The sequence below is a fragment of the Phaseolus vulgaris genome, chromosome 8 (assembly GCF_051622355.1).
Source record: "Phaseolus vulgaris cultivar YP4 chromosome 8, ASM5162235v1, whole genome shotgun sequence".
Lineage (NCBI taxonomy): Eukaryota > Viridiplantae > Streptophyta > Magnoliopsida > Fabales > Fabaceae > Phaseolus > Phaseolus vulgaris.
Genome location: NC_143505.1, coordinates 23,975,484 through 23,999,072, shown reverse-complemented (window position 1 = coordinate 23,999,072; position 23,589 = coordinate 23,975,484). Strand labels below are relative to the sequence as shown.

Here is a 23,589-nt window from a genome sequence, read left to right as displayed (position 1 = left end):
GGTTCTTACGTCTTTTTCCTTCATCTTGATCTTTCTATTTTTTTCGAAATATTAATCCTTCAATAAATCTCATGCAATACATTTTTTATTTTTTATACATTCTATTTTCATCTAATTTTATTTTAGATACCATGAAAAAGAAAAGAAATAAATAATAATGTAATAAGTAAGTCCGTTTTGATATATATGATTGCATATTAGAATGAATGAAAAGATTGATGAATCTTAATTTGAAAGTGATGCAAACGCGCAGGTAAGGGCAATGAAAGTCAATGAAGTGACTTTGGGGTTAGCTTTGAACACCAAATTCTTGACATTTTCAATCACAAACGCACTTCACGAACCTTCCTTCAAATCTTTCTTTGACCCTTTTCTTCTTAAATTCACACTCCTTCAAAATTTTCAATATCTCTCTCTCTCTCTCTTCTTCCCCATCTTCCTATCTTCCATCTCCATGCCTTCGTTAAGGTTACTTCACCTTTTTTTCTCTGTTCCTGCGACGTGTAACAAGACTTCTAAGGTGGTTTCTGAAATCCACAAACTCACATTTTCTTTCTGCATTATCAATTTTATCATTTCTTATTATTTTCTTTTGCCACTTTAATCTACTCTTTTATTTCCCTCTTTAGTTACAAGATGTTATGTTGCAGGTGTATAATAAAGTAACTGCCTTTCGATCACTCTCCACAAGTACGTTAAGCTTCATCTTATTTTGTTTTTACTTTTTCACTTCAATTTCTATAAACACCATATAGAGAGAATGCCTATTTTAAATTATTACAAGTTTTAAACTTCAACATGAAATGAAATTCATGATATCAATAAAACTAGATTCCATTTTTTTGTAAACAAAGGTTCTGCATTCGAACACTTTTAGATGAAAAGGATATGATTTGAAGAACATTTACAAATAATTTACTGATTTTCTTTTATAGAAATTAGTTTTTCAACAACCACTATGTATAATTATAACCAAGGAACAGAAATTACTATTAGGAGTATCTTAACGAATTTTTTCATAAAAGTTTGGAGAGAAAACTAGAAAAAAAAATTTAAAATATTTCTTGATAAATTGCATTAATTTATGTACAAGTCATTTTATAGAATTTTTTATAAACTTTTATTTTGTGATTGTATGAATTTTAATTTATGAAAAAAGTTATTAATTTGGTTTTCTCATTTTTAATAATTATTAAGGAACAAGCTCTTTGATACAACTACTATATATATAGGTATTCTTTATGAAATTTTTCAACATTAATACTTTTGATTATTCATAATAAATAAATCATTTGATAAGTAATTATATTAATATTAATTTTTTTTAAAATTTAGTTCTCCAGTGATGTGTATTTAACAAAGGTATTAAAATATAATTTTTCAATTTTTATATCAGTTGTTTTGCATAGCTTTGGCATAATCACCTAGAGTACAATACAATGGTTAAATATGCTAGGCATTCGTTTTTGCATCATTAGATTCAAACAATTAGCATCATAGTTTATTTTGTGATAGGATTACGATTAATAATATAGTAACATCTATCTTTCTTGGCATTATTTGATATTTTAGGATTCTATATATCATTTACCTATTATTTATAATAATAATAATAATAATAATAATAATAATTATTATTATTACTATTATTATTATTATATTAGTTTCAATATAAAAAAATTATTAAATAAAAATTAATTAAAAAAATATTATATTAATTAAATTATTATTTCAGAGATTAAAAATAATATTGATATATAATGTAATTTTTATTATTAATAAAATTTATAAATTAGTTCGTAAATTGTTATGAATTAACTATAAAATTTTAGTCATTTAGATTCTAAATTTGATAATTAAAAAAAGTGATAACTAATTAAATATTAATTTATAAATTAATTTATAAATTTTATTAATAATATAAATTATTTTAGATATTGTGTAAATTAATATCTAATTTAGTTAATACAGTGAATAATTAATTTTTGTCTCTAAAATTAAGTTTTTATTTAATGAGTTTTTAGTAATGTATAATGAATGCATAAATAAAAAATAAAAATAAGTAGGTACATGTATACCATATAAATAATCAGTTAATTATAATAAATATTAACATATTTAATTATAAAATATTATCATTTAATGTAAAAAAATTAATTTAATTAATTATATTTAAATCCTGTTAATAGTTAAGATAATTAAACACATATTTAACATTTAATAACTGTTATATATGTTTATCAAAGAAAAAATTAATATTAACATAATTAACGTTGAAGAAAGTCGTTTATTTTTATTTTAAAAATTTAAAATTTGTATTGGTTACTTTAAAGTTAATTACATATAAATATTAATTTTTAAAATAAAGATACCTGATAATTATTAAATCAATTGTATTAATTACTAACTAATGAAGTTTAAATAAAATGAATGAAATTTACATCGTTGCTAAGAGTATAATTTTGGTGTACCGTAAAACGAAATAGGATGGGATGGTGTAATTTTGAAGTGGATGATGATATTTGACACTCTTATTTTTTTCACACTACAATTTAACGATTAATAATATTATTATTTTATTGTTAAAAGGGGTTGTGAAATAGGAGGGAGAGAAAAAGGGTAAAAGTTTTTGTTTTCAAGTGTTTTCTTCTACAAAAGATGCCAACTCAAAATATAATGCGTTCTTTGAGGAAATTGGAAGGTAGTTTCATCAGCATGAACACACTCTATAATAGTGTTCATAGAAAAGAAGCACGATCATCATTTTCTATTGCAATTTTCTGTCTCTGTAGGTCCCGTCAAAATGGCTTCCAAAGGAAACCACGCTGCCGTTTCATACCAGAACGTCGTCGTAATGAGGCACGGCGAGCGCATCGACAACTTAGAACCGTCCTGGGCAGCCACGGCGGCGCGTCCCTGGGATCCACCGCTGGCCGAGCCGGGCCGGAAACGGGCGCTCGAAACGGGCCGGAGGCTCCGAGAGAATCTCGGGTTTCCGATCCGGCGGGTCTTCGTTTCGCCGTTCCTCCGGTGCCTCCAGACCGCCGAGGAACTCGTCTCGTCTCTCGCCGCCGTAGAGGAGGGTGACAGCACCACCGGGGATGGTGTTACAGTTGACCCTCTCAAAGTCAAGGTCAGATTGTTTTATTTTAGTTTGTTACTCTATTAAGTGATAAACATGGTTAATAAAAATTGGTTTAATATTTCAATAATAATAGAGATTAAAACAAAAATTTCAAAATAAAGTAAAATTATACCAAAAGAGTATATTTTGTTGCGGTGTCAAAAGTCTGAAGCTTCATAGGAACTTGAACTGTAGCACTAGATACTAATTTATCGAATATTATTTCTACCATAAAAAAAAGCTAAAATGAAAGGAAAAACAAAATTTACCAAATTAGAAACAACTGAGAATCAAAATGAAAATAACTTTATATTGACTAGATAATAAAAAGGCTGTGTGTATTTTTCAGAGATACTAAAAGTTAAATAATAGAAGTTGGAGTGGTTTAATGAGTTTTGGGTTATGAAAAGTTTGAAGAGTTAGTTCAGATAATAAAATAAATACTTATGTAAAAAAGATTATAGGAAGAAAATCAAATGCAGACAAATGTTTATCCATATACCCAACTCATCCTTATCCCTATAATCACATTAGTTAATTCGAATTTACTTAGTATTATTTTATTTTTCTTTTATAACATTTAGAAAGAGATATACCTATTTTATGTTTTTAATGTCACTTAGTCTTATTTTTGAAAAGTTTGTGTAGAAGAATTAAAAGGTTGTGTTGTATAAAGTGCAGGTGTCGGTTGAGTATGGACTGTGTGAAATGATGAACAGCAAGGCTATTCGTCCGAATGTGGCTCCTAAAGATGGAAACATGAGGTTTGATATGGCAGAGTGTGAAGCCATGCTCCCAGCTGGGATAGTGGATAAAAATGTTGAAAGGGTGTATAAAGAGGTACAGGGGAATTCAACTTCATTATGCATCAATGCTACTATTCTTCTTCTTCCTCATTTCATACTTTTTTTTTCTGCCTTTGTAAACTTCAGTTTCCCCACTGGGGAGAATCAGATTTGCAAGCAGGGGAAAGATACAAGCATTTAATTAAGGACCTTGCAGACAAATATCCCACTCAAAACTTGCTGCTTATTACACATGGTAAACATCCCCAACTCTTCTCTATTAACATTATGCATTTCCAATTTCTATGTTTACATTTTTTATCTCTTTACTATCCATTTTTTATAATTAAAACTAAAATAAAAAACCAATTTAAACTATTCAAATATTTGTATTAAAAAACTAGTATTGAAATTAAATCATGAAAATTTATAAATTCAATTTTAATCATTCATTTTAATAGAGTAATTTAACCTGTAAAAATACAATTTTCTTAATTCGTCCAATTAAAGATATTAATAAACTAGTTAAAGATTATAAAAAATGTTTATATAATTAAGTATATTTAAATTATATATTTAAAAAATAAAAAATTATGAGAAAGAAACCACTGAACTAGTTCGCCAATCTGCTTTAACTCGTTTGATCCATTTTTGACAGATAAATTACACAAATCAAAATGAAGTGATTTAACCTATTTTGTGATCCTTATGAGAAAATAAATTTTACGCTACACTGTTTATTTCTAAGGTAAAAAAGACTTGAGAGCGGAAAAACAAAAAGAAAACACAAAAACAAAGAATTAATAAATACGACATGTATTAAACTTTTGAGATAAATATGAAAAGACTTGTAAAAAGTTCTATCATAACCGTACGATAGGAATGATTTTTAAAATTTTATGATGTAGTTGATAATTTAATTTAGTGATAATAAGAAAAAAGAAAGTAAAGAAAGTTGAAATAAACAAAAATGTTTTCCGTATTAGAAATGTGACGGAGTTAAACACCTGCAGGAGAAGGAGTTAAGGTAGCAGTTTCTTCACTAAGAAAGGATGCTGAGGTAGAGGAAGTGCAGTACTGTGGATATGTAAAACTTAGACGCCCTATTTTCATGAAAGATGAGACATTTACCTCTGGAGACTTCGATTTACTTACTACTAGTGGTGAAACTGGCGTATGCTATTCCCTCCCACTTTCTTTCCACAATACCACCCACCCAACTTTCCCATGATTAACCATTTACTCCGAATTCTCACTTTACTTTGTAAGCTCCTACTTTTCACTGTCATCTCTCTCTCAACGTTTGTAATTAACAATGCTCAAAGCCCCATTATCTGATTTGTGTATGGTGTTGTGAATCGCAAGATTCGTGATCGCTACTAAAATGTAAGACTTCTATGATTTGCGATTTTGGCTTTGAAAATCATCACTTCAGCCACAACGGTAAGGTACAATGTGGTAGTCCTCAGAAGACAAGGTTTCACGACCCACTTTGCAAGAACCGTTCAATTCAACATGATTAGGAGAATATATAATTTTTTTATAAAAAAAATATTTGGTTTGAATTTATCATTTAAAAGAATTTTGAAAAAAGTCTAGTCAAATATCTCTCTTGCCTAGAAAGAGAACATATGCATTAGCTTTAAATTCCGTCTCTTAAGTACGTGGGACACGAAACCAAGCAGCAGGCATTATGTCTATAAAAAAATTGTAGCATGACCATGTTAGTGTATGTGGTGTCGTAAACTAGGACCCATTTCTAGGATTTAGAAAATATGGACTCAAACTTCTAAGATGAGACTATGGTGTCATTTGGGCTTGATGGCCTATAGATGACTTATTAGCGACAAATTCTCTCTTTACTCTATCAATTTCGACTTACACTCAATATGTCATTAAATTGGTAAAAATGCATTTACAAAATGACGAAAATTAAAGAAGAGTGTGGATAAACAAATAATTCTATAATCTTTTTTCCAAAATATATTTCTAGAACACATTTTTAAATTTTGAAAATTCTTTTCCAAATTTATTTTCAGATTTTATCTTCTAGATTTTCTTATCCATAATACATTTCTAATCCTAGATTTCTAGAACACATTTTTTAATTCTAGAAATTCTTTTCCATAATATATTTTCAGATTTTATGTTTTGGATTTTCTTTTCCAAAATGTATTTTTTGCATTTTGATTTTTTTTTTCAGAATGAAATTTTGACTTTTGAATTATATTTTTTGAATTCTGGATTTTTAAATCCAGAATAGAGAATAATTTTTAAAAAAATGAAAGATAATAGGATGTAGGTTGAAATTGATATGGTGCACGAAGAACTTGCCTTTATTAGCATGTCATTTGGGTTTGATGGCTATGGATGATTTATTAGCATGTCATTTGGGTTGATGGACTAGGATGATAGTTCAGGAACTATGGTATCATTTGAGCTCGATAGTGTAATGAAAGTTCTGACCAATGATAATTAAGTAATTAATTTTATTTAATTTTGGTGATGTCGTCAATGCATTTAAATTATCTTTAAAACAAATCTTAAACAATTAATAATTAATGTAGTGAATAGAGACTAAAATTACGACTTAATACAGTCATAATAAAAAAAAACAAGAGAAGAGGATAAAATGAGAGATGGGAAGAAAGAAAAGGTAGACTAAATGCTCAAGCCATAAAGCATATAGACCTTCTAGCTAAAACATTTTTTTGCCCCCATCGTGGGACATATAAATTAATCCTACATTGTTTTCTCAAATACGAACAACTTGACAGATGATGGGTAATAGAGAGGAAGAAGAGACAACCAATACTTTACAAAATATGATGGCCATGATGGCAGAAGTGAGGAGACAAAATAAGAAGGTGGAGGAATCTAGAAAAGTACAAAAGGAGTTAAGAAAGGAAAGTGCAGTTCTACGAGAGATGTTAACTGAATCACTTCAAATTCAAAACTAGATTAGAAGAAGGAATGAAGAGTTACAGTAGGCGATCAAGAATCAACTAGTTGGAGTTCGGCATGAAGAGGAGACTTATCATAATTGTGCGTTGTAAGATGTTTGTTGGAACATTGGCAGCAATGACTTTGGATTGGTTTAGTAGTCTTCCTGAGGGTCACGTCTTTGAAATCTTCTCGAGAGTTATTGTCCATTTTGCAGCAAATAAAATTAAGCCTTTGAAAGTGGGATATCTTTTTTTTTTACATAAAGAAAGAATCTTTGAAATAGTTGTTAAGGTTTTTAGTGAAATTGTTGTGCAAATTGCTCAACCAAATGAGGGAATGTTTGTAGATGCATTTGTAAGGAGACTTTAGGATGGACCTTATGGGGAATCCTTGGTGCAAAGAATACCTAAGGATATGGTGGAGATTAAGATTCAGACGATTTCACATATTGAGACAGAGGAGTTTATAATTTTTAAGTAAATAAAATATGAAAAAATAGATGGGCGTTAATGGGACGAAGTCGTTCATTTTTGGTGTATCGGGAATGAATAAAAGAGGGCAAATAGATAAGAGACCTTCAAATATAAATGTGTCTCAAAAGGAATTGGTGAAAGGTGTAAATGTTGCAAAGTTGTTGCATTTTCCAACGAAAACAAATCGATCCATAGATATGGATGCTTGGTGTTATTTTCATAGATTTCATTAGGAAAGTAAAGTAAAAAGGGTGGAAGATAAGCTTAAAGATAACATCAATCCACAAACATTATTCATCCATAATTTTACCATCTATTATAATTTTAAAGGGTTCGAGGTCGGTTAGATCAAGGTCGAGAAAGAGGACTTTTATCTTTCCATAAAACTATAAGTAATTTTATCTTTAGCTTCTTCAAGAGCATCTTCTAGTGCGCGTTTTATCGTTCTGCATTTTTTCTGTAGCCTCCCACTCCATTTTATCTTTTTGGCGGTCATCATGAGCTTTAAGGTTCTATTTAGCTTGGCAAAATGATCGTCTCAATCTTGGATGCCCTCCATGAGCTCTTCTTTCAACTTGGTAATTTTGAAGGTAGCCTCTTCGAGTTTTTTGTTATTTTCTTGTTCGCTGAACGTGCTAGTTTTCCCACCGAGCTCGCACAATTCCGAGGTGGTCCATCTCGTTTAGTATCTCGAGCCACAAGGAGGTAGCATAAATGGTTGAGGTGAGCAATATGTTCTGGAATAAAAAGTTTTCTTTGAGGTGAGCGCATTCTTCAAAGGATGAATGTTGTCTCTGAGTGGTGTTATCTTTCTCCAAGTCAACTAGAGGACCCTCACTTCTGAGGCGAGTGTGAGCTACACGTTTTCTTGAGTTTCGCTGAGTTAGTCATCTCGAAATAGTTTAAGGGAGCAACTTCGGCAACTTGTGAGGCTTCTTTGGCCTGCATTTCTTTCATGCGGTGGGCCATCTTTTTCCTAGCCAACATCATCGTGTTATATGCAAACAACAACATTCTAATGATTGAGGGTAAGTATAAAACAAAAACAAAAATAAGTAGGGAGGAGACATTCATAGGTACTGTACCGACCAGTCCTTGGGCGTCGTTGACCACTTGTAATATTGGTGCCACGTAAGTAGGGTCCCACGAGCGGCGTGGGCCCGTATCTCGCGAAGCACGTGCGCCAAGGAGCCAAAGAGTGGTCAGACATTGATCGCCAGGATGTACCGACGTGCCACTAGACAGTGTGGAGAGGTCGGACATCGGGACCTGAACAGTAGAGCTGGGCCACGAGAGGTGGATCCCAGACCACACACCAGTTATCAGAAAGGGAGAGGCCTAGGTCACGAGAGTCCGTGCGTGTAGAGTGGATGACGCGTTTAGGCGTAACACAAGTATAGAGCCACTAGAAAGATATGACCTGTGAAGGTCGCATTCCAGGGATGAGCTGCATGCATGGCACGTGAACAGCTAGGGCACTCCCAAAGGCGGGTGACCCCAGAGATCAGGTGCACGAGGAGGCACCCAGGTGGTCACCCCGTTAGAGGTTGCACTCCAGTTAGGGAACCCACGCGCTAGGTTATCCTAAGAGTAGGGTAACAACAGTGTTGGGCCCGCCCCATCAGAAAGCCCATTTTGGGTAAAGAGGAAACCCTAGTTTCAGTCTATAAAAAGGAAGGTAACAAACTTGGCAAGGTACGCTATTCATTTGCACCGCTTAACACACACAGTGACAGTTACAAAGTTTTGGTGTTTCCTAACCCTAAGACTGACTTGAGCATCAGAGTGCAAACAGCCTCTAGGGTGCCCTTTGTCTTTGTGTTTTTAGGCATTCATCGTAGGAAAGGCACGTGCAAACGCAGAGATTTTGGACGTAAGAGTGACGTAGGCGCACAAAGGCGTTTCTGGTCAACCGACAGGAACATTTGTCGCCCATTGTGGGGCACGATACAAAACGTTGTCCCACCAGCAAGAACCAGACGGATCCAGGAGATGAGAAGTACGAGGCAGGGACTTGTTACACCAAACGGGGGTGAAGGCCTCACCCTGCAACAGATTATGGAGATGATGTGAGCCCTTCAGGAAGAGATGGTTGCGTCGAGAGCAAACCAAGAACGCATCCAGCCTGACTTGGTGGCGTCGCGAGCAACGAGTGAAGAACTGCATCGTTCGAATGAGGAACTGCGCAGGGATCTGCAAAATCGCACAGGCGAGCGTGGGGAGGAAGATCAAGAACCCGCGACGCCGCCTAGGGAGTTCCCGATGCCGTTCTCGCAAGAAATCATGGATGTCGTAATACCAGCCACGCGGGCCCAAGGTGACCTTCACTGGTGCAGGGGACCCGGAGGCCCATCTCACGACTTTCTACACGCAGATGATGCTGGTTGGGGGCTCCGATGCGGTGAGATGCAAGCTGTTCATGAACACCCTGACGGGAACTGCGATGGACTAGTTCATCAGCCTCCCTGATGACCATGTAACGTCATTCCCACAACTTACAAAGCTGTTCAGAGCAAAATACATCGCGAATTGAGCTCCCCCGTCTATCTCTTATGATCTCTTTGACGTAAGACAATATCAAGGAGAGTCTTTGAAGGAGTTCCTCCACCACTTTGGAGCACAAGTAGTGAGATTGAACCTCAAGGACGAAAGGATGATGGTGCACGCGTTCAGGAAGGGCATTGTGCCAGGCCCCTTCAGCGAGGCGCTTATCCGAAACCACCCTAAGACCTTCGCCGAGATAAGGCGCCACGCGGTAGCTCATATTGCGGCAGAGGAAGAAGTTAACGAGAAGCGCACGTGCGTGGTTCCCACGCGCTCGTGTGCGACAAGTCGCCCTCAAACCCTAAGGGTGCATGAGGCAACGACAGAGAAGAAGACCCTATCAGTCGGGGAAGCCTCAAACCAGGGGACGTGAGAGGGATAACGTGCCACCAAGGCACGACTTTGTGGGAGAATTAAAGGACCTCATCGTTATCCCAAATGTAGCGGAGAGGCTCAAGGTACCCCCCAAGACCGACAAGAGGCTCGGGCCCAACAAGAACGCCTGGTGTGAGTTCCACCAAGCATTCGACCATCCCATACGCAACTGCTTGGCACTGGGACACCAATTAGAGGAGTTGGTGAAGAACGGTCTCCTGAGAGATTCCTTGCAAGAAAAGCAGGGGACCGAGGACGTGGCGGTGACAGGGGGTGGCTTGGGGCACGAAGTCCCCATGCATGGGGAGATTCACACCATCGCGAGAGGTTTCTCAGGAGGAGGTTGTACTGCTTCTCAGTGAAGGAGATACGCACGGGCGGTGATGTCGGTAGAAGCAGAAAGGACCGACGGTGCCTTCGATGTCGACCTTGTCTTCACCAAGGCTGACCTTCAGGATGTTGTTCCCCATGACAACGACCCGATGGTGATCTCAGTGGTAACCACAGGAAGGAAGGTGCACACCGTGTGCTAGTGGATCAGGGAAGCTCGACAGACATAATGTTCTGGACGACCTTCAACAAACTCCAACTATCCCCTGACATGCTGAGGCTCTATGGTGGTTGTTTGTACGGTTTCGTGGGAGACCATGTAGAGGTGCGCGGACACTTAGAGTTGAGGACCACCTTCACGGATGGTATCGCGTCTTGTACGGAGAGCATCAGGTACCTTGTCGTCAATGCCTCCTCCGCTTATAACATATTGTTGGGTAGACCTACGCTGAATAGGTCAGGGGCGGTGCCGTCGACGAGGCACATGAAGATGAAGCTTCCTGACCTGGTAGGAAAGGTGATTACCATCAAGTCAGATCAGAAGGAGGCCAAGAGATGTTACGAGAACAACCTCAAAACAAAGAAAGGAGCATTCATGGTCACTACTAGACCACCGTACACAGAGGAGGTCCCCCAGCCCGAGGTCAGTCGCACCGAAACCGCCTGGACCAAAGCAGAGATTGCCCGCGAGAAGATAGCCCAGGAGAGCAGACATGATCCGTTTGGCAACCCTAGGGAAAGAGAGATTGGAGGGAAGCTCTCCAAGCTTAGCGACACCCCCGATCAAATGGCGCAGAATCTGAATGCCAAGGTCCAACCTGTCCACCAGAGGAAGAAGGAACGACACCTAATTAACTTAGAAGGTTTGTTCGAAAATATAGTTGAGTACAAGCTGAAACCGGACACCGAAAAGTGTGTGTTCGGAATAGAACCAGGGAAGTTTCTGGGTTCCTTGCTCATTGAGTGTGGTATGGAGACAAACCCAGAAAGGGGCATGTTTGTCTTGTCTAGATTTGCACTAGTTGGAGGAGGGGGCGGCCTCCCTTACCAAGAGTGTAAAGAGGCGTTCATCAGGTTGAAGGAGTACTTAGCCAGCCCTCCAGTCCTTTGCAAACCACAGCCAAGCACGTCATTTAGTTTATATCTAGTGGTGATCGATCAGGCGATCAGTTCAGTCCTTGTGCAGAAACAGGACCAGTTTCAAAAACTCATACGCATAGTGGGCAGAGTACGCCAAGGACCTGAGGAAAGACACCAGGTACCAGAGAAGGCAGCCCCATTGGTTTCACGTCAGGTCTCCCCTGTATGGACTGGTTCTTTCAGAGTAACGGAGGTCCTCGGGAACAAACCATGCAGACTTGAGACGCTGAAACGAGGCCCGACTCCTCGCACATGGAATGCGACCAGCTTCAAGTTTTATTTCAGTTAAGCAGTAACGTTGTACATGGTACTAGGGGACACTTTTTTTCCCTTATAAGGGTTTTTTAATGAGGTCACCAAATAAAATTCGATTGAAATATTTCCTCGAGTTGTGTACAATTCAGTTAAGAACTTGTTTTCCTTGCGTTAGAAGCCTCGTGAGTGGAAAGGTAGGTTCGTAGAGAACACCTCCCCTTTCGAGTGAGAACGCCAAGGTTGAACGAAATAGTTTGCCAGATAAATCCTCATCGCCCTTTAGCGAAGCCGAGGTCAGTTAAGGACTTGTTTTCCTTGCGTTAGAAGTCTTGTGAGCGGAGAGGTAGGTTCGTAAGAGAACACCTCCCCTCTCAAGTGAAAACGCCAAGGTTGAATGAAATACTTCGCTAGATAAATCCTCCTCGCCCTTGAGCGAAGCCAAGGTCAGTTAAGGACTTGTTTTCCTTGCGTTAGAAGTCTTGTGAGCGGAGAGGTAGGTTCGTGAGAGAACACCCCCCCTCTTGAGTGAAAGCGCCAAGGTTGAACGAAATAATTCACCAGATAAATCCTCCTCGCCCTTGAGCGAAGCCGAGGTCAGTTGAGGGTTTGTTTCCCTTGCGTTAGAGGCCTCGTGAGTGGAGAGGTAGGTTCGTAGAGAACACCTCCCCTTTTGAGTGAGAACGCCAAGGAGGAACAACCTAGTTCACAGTTAAACCCCCTCCTTACAATGAGGGCAGTGTATCAAAGAACGCTAGAAGAAACATCACGGTGCCAGGCACCACGAGTTAACAGTTGAGCGAGTTAAAGAGCAGTTTTCGGTTTAAGGAAATAAAAGCAGCTATACATCCGAGAAAGTAAAGTTACAAGCGGATAATAAATTGTTTGTTTGACAACCAAATACAAGCTAAGGAAGAATCCTTGGAACGATTTGCCCGTTTACGACACGGTTTGATACCGCGAAAGGTGAAGCGTCCATCTCGGGGTGCACATAGGCAACCTGAGCGAGGGCGTCCTCGAACCCCGCATCGTAAGCATCAACAACATCTCCGATCAGCTCAGCCTCCACCTCACCCAGCTGTACTTCTCGATTGATGGACCTTTTTTCAAGCCCCGCCATCTTGGCTTTGGATGCCTCAGCAGCCTCTTTCAGCTCAAAGACCTGGATTCGCAGGGGCAGGATTCTTGCCTTCAGCTCGACAACCTCTTTGCACTTGGCGTGAAGTTGTTTAGAGAGATCCTTTTCAGAACGGCGAAGGCAGGCCAACTCCTGTTTCAATGCGGTCTCACGGGCAGCAAACGAACGAGCCAGCAGGGTCGTTTCTTCCTTAGTCTTGGCCTCTACCAGCGCCACCCTCGTTTCAGGCCTAGTTATGAGAGCATTGGATTGAGCAAGAAGAGCCCCATAATTGAAGCCTAGCCTTTCCCTCGCAGCGGCCTCATCCGAGTCCACCGTCACCCCTAGTTGGAAGCCTTTGAGGGCATGATGTAGGACAGTGGGCAACTTGAGGGCAGAAGGAGTCACAGAAGCACTCGTCCCACCAAGGTCAAGGAACAAGGGAACGCTTGTCGTTCGATCACGGGGCGAAACCAAGCGACTGGTAGAAGAGGAATGGGAGGCCAACGCCGGCGTAGGCCTAAGCTGTTGAACAAAGTGGTGTTCAAGCTTTGAAGAATCCAAACCCTTTGAAGGATGATGAAGGCTGGTTGTGCTTGCTGTTGCTGAGCTGTCCTTTTAGATAGGATCTGGGGTAGTTTTAATATGTAATCCACTCTTGATTGAATCCAAAGCATAAGTATTCTCAATCTTTTTAAAAGAAAAGTGTTTTTCAAATTAAGTGAAAAACAACCTATTGTTTTGTCGAAACAACCGATTGTTTTATACTTAGGTGTTTTTAGAAAAGGTTGAAAACTGTTTTTATGGTTGATTTGCTGTCAAAACCAAAACAACCGATTGATTCGTGGAAACAACCGATTGTTTGTTTTGGTACCATAACAAAAAACTGTTTTGTGCTTTGACTGAGCATTAAATGATTTTCTAATTGTTTACGCTCCAGTTTTTAATGCTTTGACCAATCTTTAAATGCAATAAATAGTTTGTTAAGATTTGATAACAAACAACAGCTTTAAATAAATACAGAAAAGCAGATTTGAGTTTTTCAAGTGATTGAGATTTTGAAAAGTTGAGAATTGCTTAGAGATTGAGTTTGATCAAAGAGTGTGAGATAGGATTTTCATCTTATATTGATTTCAGATTTGTTCTGTAACAAGTGTAATCCTTTGTACTGTTGAAAGAATCTTTGTGTGTTTGCTGAGAAGTGTTGTGTGTTCTTGAGGGGATCAAGATCAGCATTCTTAGTGTGGTGGATCTTGATCAAAGAAAGTATGTGAAGGGTTCAAGGTCACTTCTTTGATTATGTTGTAAAGTGATCTAGTGTTGATTGCTTAGTGGATTTCCTCAGTGGTTTCTGAGAATACTGGATGTAGCTCTGGGTATAGAGTGAACCAGTATAAACCTCTGTGTGCATTCTCTCTATCCTTAATCTCTTTAAATTCAGTTTTGTTATTTGTGAACTGGTATAAACAACTGATTGTTTCTGCGAAACAACCGATTGTTTTTCCGGTGCTGTGCTTTTTGCTTTGTGTTTTGGCAAACTGAATTCTTTATCAACTGATTCTTGAAGTAATTTCATTCTTGACTTAAAAGTTTGCGAAAACTCTCTTTAAACCATTCACCCCCCCTCTAGTTTAAAGTCATACTTTCTTACATAAGCCTCTTAGAGATTGGCCCCTCGGCGGAGTTCTCATCTGATTCGATCTCCACCACCTTACTCTCGTAAGGAAATGGAGCGGGAGATGATTGGGCGACAACAAGAGGGACCGCGACTGCATGAATGGAAGGAGTAGACGAGGGCGCAGCAGTGGCAGAAGCAAGGGCATGGGAGCTAGAGGTGCCCGCACCCCCAGACATCCCTCGGTGGCGAGTCAGGATACCAGTCAGCTTGGCCTGTTTCTCCTCATTCAGAACCATCCTTGCGTACAAATTTCAGAATACAAGAGGTTGGGAAACACATGGATAAAACATGCGAATGCACGGGGGCAAAGTGCGCAAACATAATAGTACGATAACAAGAATCAGCTCCTCGAGAGTCCTGGGTTTCTTGAACCCTAACTCGGAGGAAACACAGAAAAAAGGAATAGAGGACGATTGAAATGCAAAAATTTAAACAGCCTCAGGGAGTTATCAAGCATCAGAATTAATAGATAAGTGCGATCAACAATCAAAGTTCGTACCTTTTGATAAGATAGGATAAAGATGCTAGAGTTTGTAGGGAAAAACGCAAGAGTGCTTGAGGAAGAAGACGAAGCAATCAAGAGTGTTTCAGAGAATGATGGAACAGTGATTGGACGAGCGCGTTTTCGAACATTTAAACTAAACAAAGAAGCGTAAGCGACGTTAAACCCTTAGCCGTTGATCAAAATACGTGTGTGCAGTTAAGACAGGCTCAGAAAGACGTCACTTTGGTGCAATATTCACGTTTTGTCATACAGAGCCACGTAGGTCACCAGAGGCAAGAACTTAGTCTCTTCGTTGAACAAGTTACAGCTCGAGACTAGGAGGCTTGTGTACCGACCAGTCCTTGGGCGTCGTTGACCACTTGTAATATTGGAGCCACGTAAGTAGGGTCCCACGAGCAGCGTGGGCCCGTATCTCGCGAAGCACGTGCGCCAAGGAGCCAAAGAGTGGTCAGACATCGATTGCCAGGATGTACCGACGTGCCACTAGACAATGTGGAGAGGTCGGACATCGGGACCCGAACAGTAGAGCTGGGCCACGATAGGTGGATCCTAGACCACACACCAGTTATCAGAAAGGGAGAGGCCTAGGTCACGAGAGTCCATGCGTGTAAAGTGGATGACGCGTTTAGGCGTAACACAAGTATAGAGCCATTGGAAAGATATGACATGTGAAGGTCGCATTCCAGGGATGAGCTGCATGCATGGCACGTGAATAGCTAGGACACTCCTAAAGGCAGGTGACCCCAGAGATCAGGTGCACGAGGAGGCACCCAGGTGGTCACCCCGTCAGAGGTTGCACTCCAGTTAGGGAACCCACGCACTAGGTTATCCTAAGAGTAGGGTAACAACAGTCCTGGGCCCGCCCCATCAGAAAGCCCATTTTGGGTAAAGAGGAAACCCTAGTTTCAGTCTATAAAAAGGAAGGTAACAAACTTGACAAGGTACGTTATTCAAAAAAGTAGAGATTTCCTTGTATAACATCTATAGACATGAAACATCGACAATGTCGTCTTTTAGCACCAGAACGACTAAAGACATATCATGACTAAGGGTTCAAAGTTTCTTAGTGGTTGTATAAATAGAAACCTCTTGTATTACATCTAGTTTGACCCAAGGGTAAAGGGAGTAATAATCCATGACAATGTACTACTAACTTTCAAAGCAAATAAAAGGAAGGGGAGTGGAAAAAGCAAACATCACAACCAGATATAGCAGAAAACAAGAGTAGCAAGAGCGTATGTGAAGATGGTTTTTTTTTATGGTTTGAGGGATGCAAACAAAGGGTTGAAAGGAAATAAAACGATAAAGGAACGCAGTGGAGTAAGGATGCAAGTTGAATTGAAGCAAGAAAGTTGAAAAGACTGGAAAATGGTGGACTAGTGAAACAACGATGGGAAAATTAAAATTGCCATTTTTTGAATTAAACTAATGGGGAGACTCAATTTCATATCACTATTTACACTTTTATTTTCCCATCTAGCGCCCTTTTGATTTTATTTCCTTATCTAGCACCCTTTTGTTTTTATTTTCCTATCTAACACCATTTCAAAAGTAAAAAAAAAAAATTAAAAAAAATGATAATTTTAATTTTGAATACATTAAAAAAATAAATATTTTTAATGTTTAAAATATAATTAATGAATAAAGAAATATAGTTTTACAAAATAAAAATAAAAAAGTAATAAATTAAAAATGTTCATTTTAATTTTTTTTAAGAATGAAAAAAATAAAAAATTAAACCCTACAACAACATAAAAGTTGAATCTATAAACAAAAATTAGTATTTATTTATTATTATTGATGATGTATTCACGTTAATTTCAAGTAAAAAATACCGTACATAATTATAGAAAACCAAAGTCAATTAGTATTAATTAGTAGTAGACACACATATAATATTGAAGTGTCTACCCTAAATGCAAAATCCTAAAAAAAAAATTAATGCAAATGTTATACTTAATGCTTAAAAATGAGTAGACACTTTAATATTATCTGTGTCCACTACTAATTAATACTAATTGACTTTGTTTTTTTTTATAATTATATCCTATATTTTTTTACTTGAAATTAACATGATTACATCATCAATAATAATAAAAATAAATACTAATTTATGTTTATAGATTCAACTTTTATGTTGGGATTTAGTTTTTTTTTATTTTCTTCATTTAAAAAAAATTAAACTAAACATTTTTAATTTATTACTTTTTTATTTTTATTTTGTAAAAACTCATTTCTTTATTCATTAATAACTATTTTAAACATTAAAAATATTTATTTTTTTAATGCATTTAAAATTAAAATTATTAACTTTTTTAATTAATTTATTTTTTTACTTTTGAAATAGTGCTAGATAGGGAAATAAAAATAAAAGGGTGCTAGATAGGGAAATAAAAACAAAATAGTGTTAGACGGAGAAATAAAAGCGTAAATAGTGTTATATGAGAAATTGATTCCAGTGGTGGCGTGATTAAACCTGAGGTTTTTTCAGTGTGATGTAATCAGCCAAGTGGCGTTGAGTTATGGTAATCGGCTTATGTATATAAGGCTCGGTGTCTGAAGTTGGGAGTTGTGTCAACACCTAAGTAATGTCTATTTTTCCCTTAATAATTTAAAACTTTTTAACTTCTAGATATTCATATCCGTAAGTCAAATCACAAAGTTTTGGATATACAAATCCAGAACTAATATGTCACTTCCAGATTTCGCCATCCAAAAGTTTATCTGGACAATATAAATGACTTCCAAATATCAAAATCCGTAAACAAACATAAATGAGTTTCAGATTTCGATTCTCAATACCATTTACAGTACACCATTCTAGATATGAAAATCCGAAACTCATAACTCACTTTTCCAGATATGATCATCCAGAAACTTAAATGAAGTATGAAAATGACCTTCCAGATATCGAAATCCGGAGTATATAACAATCACTTCCGGATTTTTGCATCCGTAAGCAAAAATGAAACCAGGGTAATGTTGAGTTTTAAATTTTTTGTTGGGTGCATGTCCTAAATGATATGGTACATGGTACAGGGAGAAATTGCCTTAAGTTGGAGGAAATTGGGCTCGATCGACCCATGAATGATCTACTACATTATTGATGAGATAGGATCCAGTTGTTGTAACGTAAGATCCGACCACCAATAATTGAGTATTTAATTGGTGAATCTCAATGATGTCATCAATGCATTTAAGTTATCTTTAAAATAGATCCTAAATAATTAGTAATTAATATAGTGAATAGGAGCTAAAATCACGACCTTGTACGGTCATAACAAGGAAAAAGACAAGATGATAATAGAAGAGGATAAAAGAAGGGACAGGAAGAAAGAAAAGGTAAACTGAATGCCCAAGCTAGAAAGCATATAGACCTTTTGGGTAGAAGAGTCTCAATTCTCAAGGTCTTACTCCAATTTTTAAAACGTTGATTTCAGGCATAATTAGTTCTAACCTAAAGTTGTTGCAATTACACTAAAAGTATTGATTGGTTTTTCCATCAAAGAAGCCGCCGAAACGCTTCAAATGGAACATCCAATTGGCAGAACAAAGGCAAATTCAAATGCGACATCCAATTAGTACGATTACAAAGACAATTGCTTGCTAACTAGTACGCAATAGCGTAAGTGTCTTAAATGTTCAAAGATGACTCTATGCAATAAACTAGTCTAAATAAAAAGCATATAACCCGCATTACCTAATTCTTTTAAAAAAAAACATTAACCTACCCTTTCTGTAACATAGATATTTATGTATTGATGAAGAAGTTACAACAAAAAGCATTAGTAATATAATTGAAATAGTCATAAAATTAAAATGAACCAAATTATATGAAATACAAGACAATGATACTTTCTACTTTCATAACACCTATTCTCCATGTTAGCTCATATTTTCTTTTCATCTTAGTCAGAAGATTTTATATATAAATGTCAATGAAAGTGGTAGGATGTAGTTACTTGCTCCCACCAACTAAATGTTGTTCATTCAAAAAATGGAACATTTATTTGAAGTACTTTCTGAGTAAACCAGTTGTTATATTTTCATGATTTTAAATGAATCCCATGAACAGTTCCAAAAGGATACCCGAAATTCTACATTGTAATGTTATTCTCTAAAACTCTTTCAAGACAAAAAAAAAACACCAAACGGAAAATCAATTGGCAGATACAACAGTAAAATGGATGAGAAACAACATTTTCTCTTTATTGAGGATGCAAGTTAAATTCCATTTCATGAAATAATGGTACCACTATGTGTGCCAATAAAGTGTTGACAATATTCCATTAGAAGTTAACTAAATAACAGATGACAATGGATAGTTGATGCACCAAATGGCCAGGTATTGCGAAACCTGAGGGCAAAATCTTGAGGGCAAAAGCATGTGATTATTAACTTGCACATAAAACCTTCAAACCTTGCAACTACCATCCCATGAACGTTTACTATAATTTTTGTATCCACCAAGGAATCAAACCACCAGATATCAGTACAAGACATGGCTGAGCCTTTTGTCACAAATCATCCATTTTCCTATGCAAATAAATATGCTACTTTTATTTCACAGAAGACCTACAAGTTATTAAAAACCCATGAGTATTAATGTTAGAAGGCCAAGAAAGACTTTGCAGTTATAAAACTCTATCCAAACACAAGGTTAAGCAATTTATCTCTCCCTTTCCGTCACTAAAAACTAAAATAACTTTGGTGAAAGATAGACCCCATCCCAACAATTCACTCCATATTTGTATTAAATTTTAAGAGTCTAGCTAACAAATGTCAATAAAAACGGACTTAAAAGCATTTAATACCATTCATTAAATCCTTTTAATTAATAAGAAAATGTAAATGCTTTCTGAGATTTCATGATATTAAATGCTTTTATGGTTTATCTAATGCTATTTTCATCCAGTAATTAGTACCCTGAGAAGATTTGTTATCAAATTCAAAATTTTAAAACAGTTAACAGAAACACCAATCTTTGTTTTTCTTCCCTTTGCAATGGCTATGCAGAACGTTTATCAACAGTATTCAGATTGGAGATATATTTTCAGTGTACAAATTATAAACATATGCTTACTTATTTTGCGTACGTGGAGGCAACCCAAGTTTTGCTCTTAAATTTGAGCCTGCTTCCAGGAGATCTTGCACCTATAAGTGATATTATAAAGGAAGAGAAAATAGTCATGTCATGTCTGCATATAAAGCATCTAAGAATGATAAAGAACAGACATCTTATTCACTGAAAAAGGGAACCAGATCCCACAGTCAAGTGAAAAGAACATCAATAGTTCTCATGACATCTATCACAAGTTAACAACAAACATTGCACCAGTCATATTCACATCATGAATTCCAAGTTTCTAACAACAAAACCACCTTAAAATAAGAAATGGTATTAGTGAGATACAAAATACAAAACTGTCTTATGATATAACTCCAAATCTAACTTCTTTTGTATCAATTTATGACCATCCATAGTATCATACATTTCAAAATAGCTAACTAAGAATTATTGAGTTTGTGATACTTAAGTGCCAAGAGGGAAAAGGTACCAAACTACCAATTATAAAAGTTTTTGTACTACATTGCATTTGCATACGATAAAGTGATAATAGAAGCATTGATTGATACAAGTAAAGAAGATAGAACATCACATCTATGTAATACCATGAAAGTTAGAAAAAATACAAAAAAAGCAAAGGAAAATAATAAAGCAATCCAGGGAAAATAATTAATCAACTAATTTGAACCCAATTTTAGTTTATTTTATATTATTATAAGAAAAATAAACCAATTTATTGATCCAAATTAACATGGTTTTTAAAGAGAACTATGGACTAAACTTAAAAATAATGAGCTAAATGTAGAGGCTAAAGAAAAACAAACAAGTTTACAACTCTTGCCATGCACCAAATGCATAACTTTGTCATGTGAATGAAGAATCTGTAAGATTCAAGAGTTTGAAACATTACACCATAGAACCACAAATTGTGCCACTAACTTGTATATAACTGAACAATTGGTACCTTTTCACAACCATTATGCAATTTATAGTGCACCCTTTTTTTGCATTTCAATACAATACATCAAAACCTCTACATAGGAAAAACATGATCCTGGTTGAGAAAATTCCACCTTCAACAATACATCAAAACCTCAGCTGTAGCTTCATGTGTGAATGGATATCATTGAACCTACCTCCTCTGACTTTTTGTCAGTACTCACCTCTCATTCCTAACATGCCTAACACTCACAATACTTTCATATTAAAAGCACAGCACAGAAAAACTAGCTTTGACTTGAAGTTTATGTCTACACAATGTTTAAGTCAAGGAACAATTTGATCCAAAATACCAAAGACAGCATATTGGTGCTTCTTTCTCCATTGTTTAACAACCTAAGGAATACAAAGAACAAAAGTATATCCTTACACCATCATTCTACATAATGTAGAGATTCATTTAGAATTAATAAGTAATTTGATCTCCTGTGAAACTAGTGACAATGACAGATCTGTTTACTAAAAATATTTCTCTTTACTGTTCAACCACACGAACTATAAAGTTTGCACAAAAAGATCAACATCAATTTGATTTGGCCTCAATTATTCAATATTCAACTACACCAACATCAAACATCTTGTTCATTATTGCAGATTAATTTAAAAATCATACCATTTGTCAATAGTTTTGCAACTGATGTTACTCAAGAGTCACACAATCAATCAAGAGCTGACCGGGATGGATTATCATATCTAGATGAAGCCATGGGAGAATAATGCACTGGCATGATGTAATCAGTGCTGCCAAAGTATGACCAAACATTCATAATAGGAAAATCTCATTTAAGGCTTTTTCTGTAGTTAAAAATAGTTCTCTTTGGTCAATCAAAATACAATAGTTACTTACAGTCCAATGAACTATTAATTTATTCCAGTTCCACCTCAAAATAACTAAAACACGATAGTTTCTTTCTTCCAAGTCTAACAGCAGTTTATACACTACTATCCTCTTTCAAGCTCAAACTTCCTTGATAACTTTCTGCCCAAAAACCTAACTTTTCCACGTACAAACAAACCAAAACCCACATTACAGTTCACTGTGCAAATTACATGATAACATAGATTTTCCCAACTAAGAAGGCATCTCATCCACACCCAACTTCAGTCTGCAAGTAACATACCCTTAATTGACCTGTCACTCACAACTAGAATTCCACTGCCTAATACAAATTATAAAACTTTCAAGAACTCATGCGACACTCCCTCCCTTGTTAACCTAAATTACTTAGAAGCAGAACTTTTTGGCATTACTAGAACCCAATAAACAAAAAATAAACCAAAACCCATTTAGAATTCACTCCCCAGAATCAACTAATCGCATAACCCCATCAGTTTCTTTCCCCACTAAAACTAGATTTCCATCCTCACCCACCACACTCCACAAGCATCAAACCCTCTTTCAAATTCAATGCAACAAAGATATGTCCATCATCCTTCCACCCTAAACACAAAAGTGGTCCCTAAAGAGACCACAAACATGAAACATAGAGCGAGATAGTCAAAACAGAAAATGGAAAGATAGTGAGAGCAGTACCCCGTTGATGCCGTTTGCTTGGAGGAGGAGGACGGAGGCGGAGGAGGCGCTGCCGAGGAAGAGGGAGGAGACGGTAAAGGCTTTGAGAGGCATGAAGCGTAAATCGCCTGCGTACCATTTGGCGAAGGAACGGATACCTAAACCCATTTGAGCAGCGGCGGCCACACCCCACCACAATTGGATCCTAGTCTCACTGTTGTTGCCACCGCCTGTGATTTCCTCCATCTCCATCTTCCCTTCCGATTCTCAGGTTTACAATTTACTTTACTCAATCACCAGCAAGGGCTTCTTCTATCTCTGTTCAGAGAGGGACATGCACAGAACTTGGCAAGTTTCCACCATCAGCAAAATGGCTATTAGAAGGGTAAAATATTTTGTCTTCTGTTTCTTCTTAATTTGAAAAAAATAAATATCTATTTAATAATATGTTTTATAATCAGTGCGCAAACATGACAATTTTTAACCATTTTTTTTTGTAATTTTAATTGTACCGTTTTTAACTCTTATTTAATTAAAATATTTTTATTAACTAATAAGATATATAACTAATCTCTCCTTGAAAAAAAAAGTAGGTGTTTGTTTACCTTCTTAATTCAATAATAACTATATAACTCTTCAACTTTTTATTCTTATAAAACTATTGATTGTTATAATTTAAAACATTATAATATTTAATACTATAAATGTACAGACAATATTTCCAATAAATAATATTTTTA

The 23,589-nt window shown here is 36.5% G+C and overlaps 2 protein-coding genes across 3 annotated transcripts; one reads left to right on the top strand and one right to left on the bottom strand.

Moving 5' to 3' along the window:
• Nucleotides 1-375: 375 nt before the first annotated feature.
• Nucleotides 376-5,332, top strand: LOC137826271 (uncharacterized). 2 transcript variants are annotated; one of them, XM_068632176.2, is made up of 6 exons: nt 376-520; nt 651-690; nt 2,793-3,133; nt 3,806-3,964; nt 4,057-4,165; nt 4,923-5,332. In XM_068632176.2, the coding sequence occupies exons 1-6, from the start codon at nt 455-457 to the stop codon at nt 5,138-5,140; spliced, it is 933 nt and encodes a 310-aa protein (XP_068488277.1). In that variant the 5' UTR covers nt 376-454; the 3' UTR covers nt 5,141-5,332. The 2 variants fall into 2 exon arrangements, with proteins under 2 accessions (XP_068488277.1, XP_068488278.1); XM_068632177.2 differs by lacking the exons at nt 376-520; nt 651-690 and adding an exon at nt 2,618-2,701.
• Nucleotides 5,333-19,453: 14,121 nt separating this feature from the next.
• On the bottom strand, nt 19,454-23,263 carry LOC137825726 (StAR lipid transfer-like protein). Its single transcript, XM_068631469.1, has 3 exons — nt 22,871-23,263; nt 20,353-20,423; nt 19,454-19,844 (listed from the first exon to the last, which is right to left on the bottom strand). Exons 1-3 carry the CDS (start codon nt 23,099-23,101, stop codon nt 19,829-19,831), a joined length of 318 nt encoding a protein of 105 aa, XP_068487570.1. The 5' UTR covers nt 23,102-23,263; the 3' UTR covers nt 19,454-19,828.
• Between the last annotated feature and the right edge of the window lie 326 nt (nt 23,264-23,589).

What these genes read in the sequence shown, in the direction of transcription:
- LOC137826271 (XM_068632176.2), top strand. Translation starts at nt 455, where the DNA reads ATGCCTTCGTTAAGGTTACTTCACCTTTTTTTCTCTGTTCCTGCGACG. An exon ending in TTGACCCTCTCAAAGTCAAG is followed by an intron (nt 3,134 to 3,805) that starts GTCAGATTGTTT and finishes TATAAAGTGCAG; the next exon opens with GTGTCGGTTGAGTATGGACT. An exon ending in TTGAAAGGGTGTATAAAGAG is followed by an intron (nt 3,965 to 4,056) that starts GTACAGGGGAAT and finishes TGTAAACTTCAG; the next exon opens with TTTCCCCACTGGGGAGAATC.
- LOC137825726 (XM_068631469.1), bottom strand. Translation starts at nt 23,101, where the DNA reads ATGGAGATGGAGGAAATCACAGGCGGTGGCAACAACAGTGAGACTAGG. An exon ending in AAGCAAACGGCATCAACGGG is followed by an intron (nt 20,424 to 22,870) that starts GTACTGCTCTCA and finishes TATCACTTATAG; the next exon opens with GTGCAAGATCTCCTGGAAGC.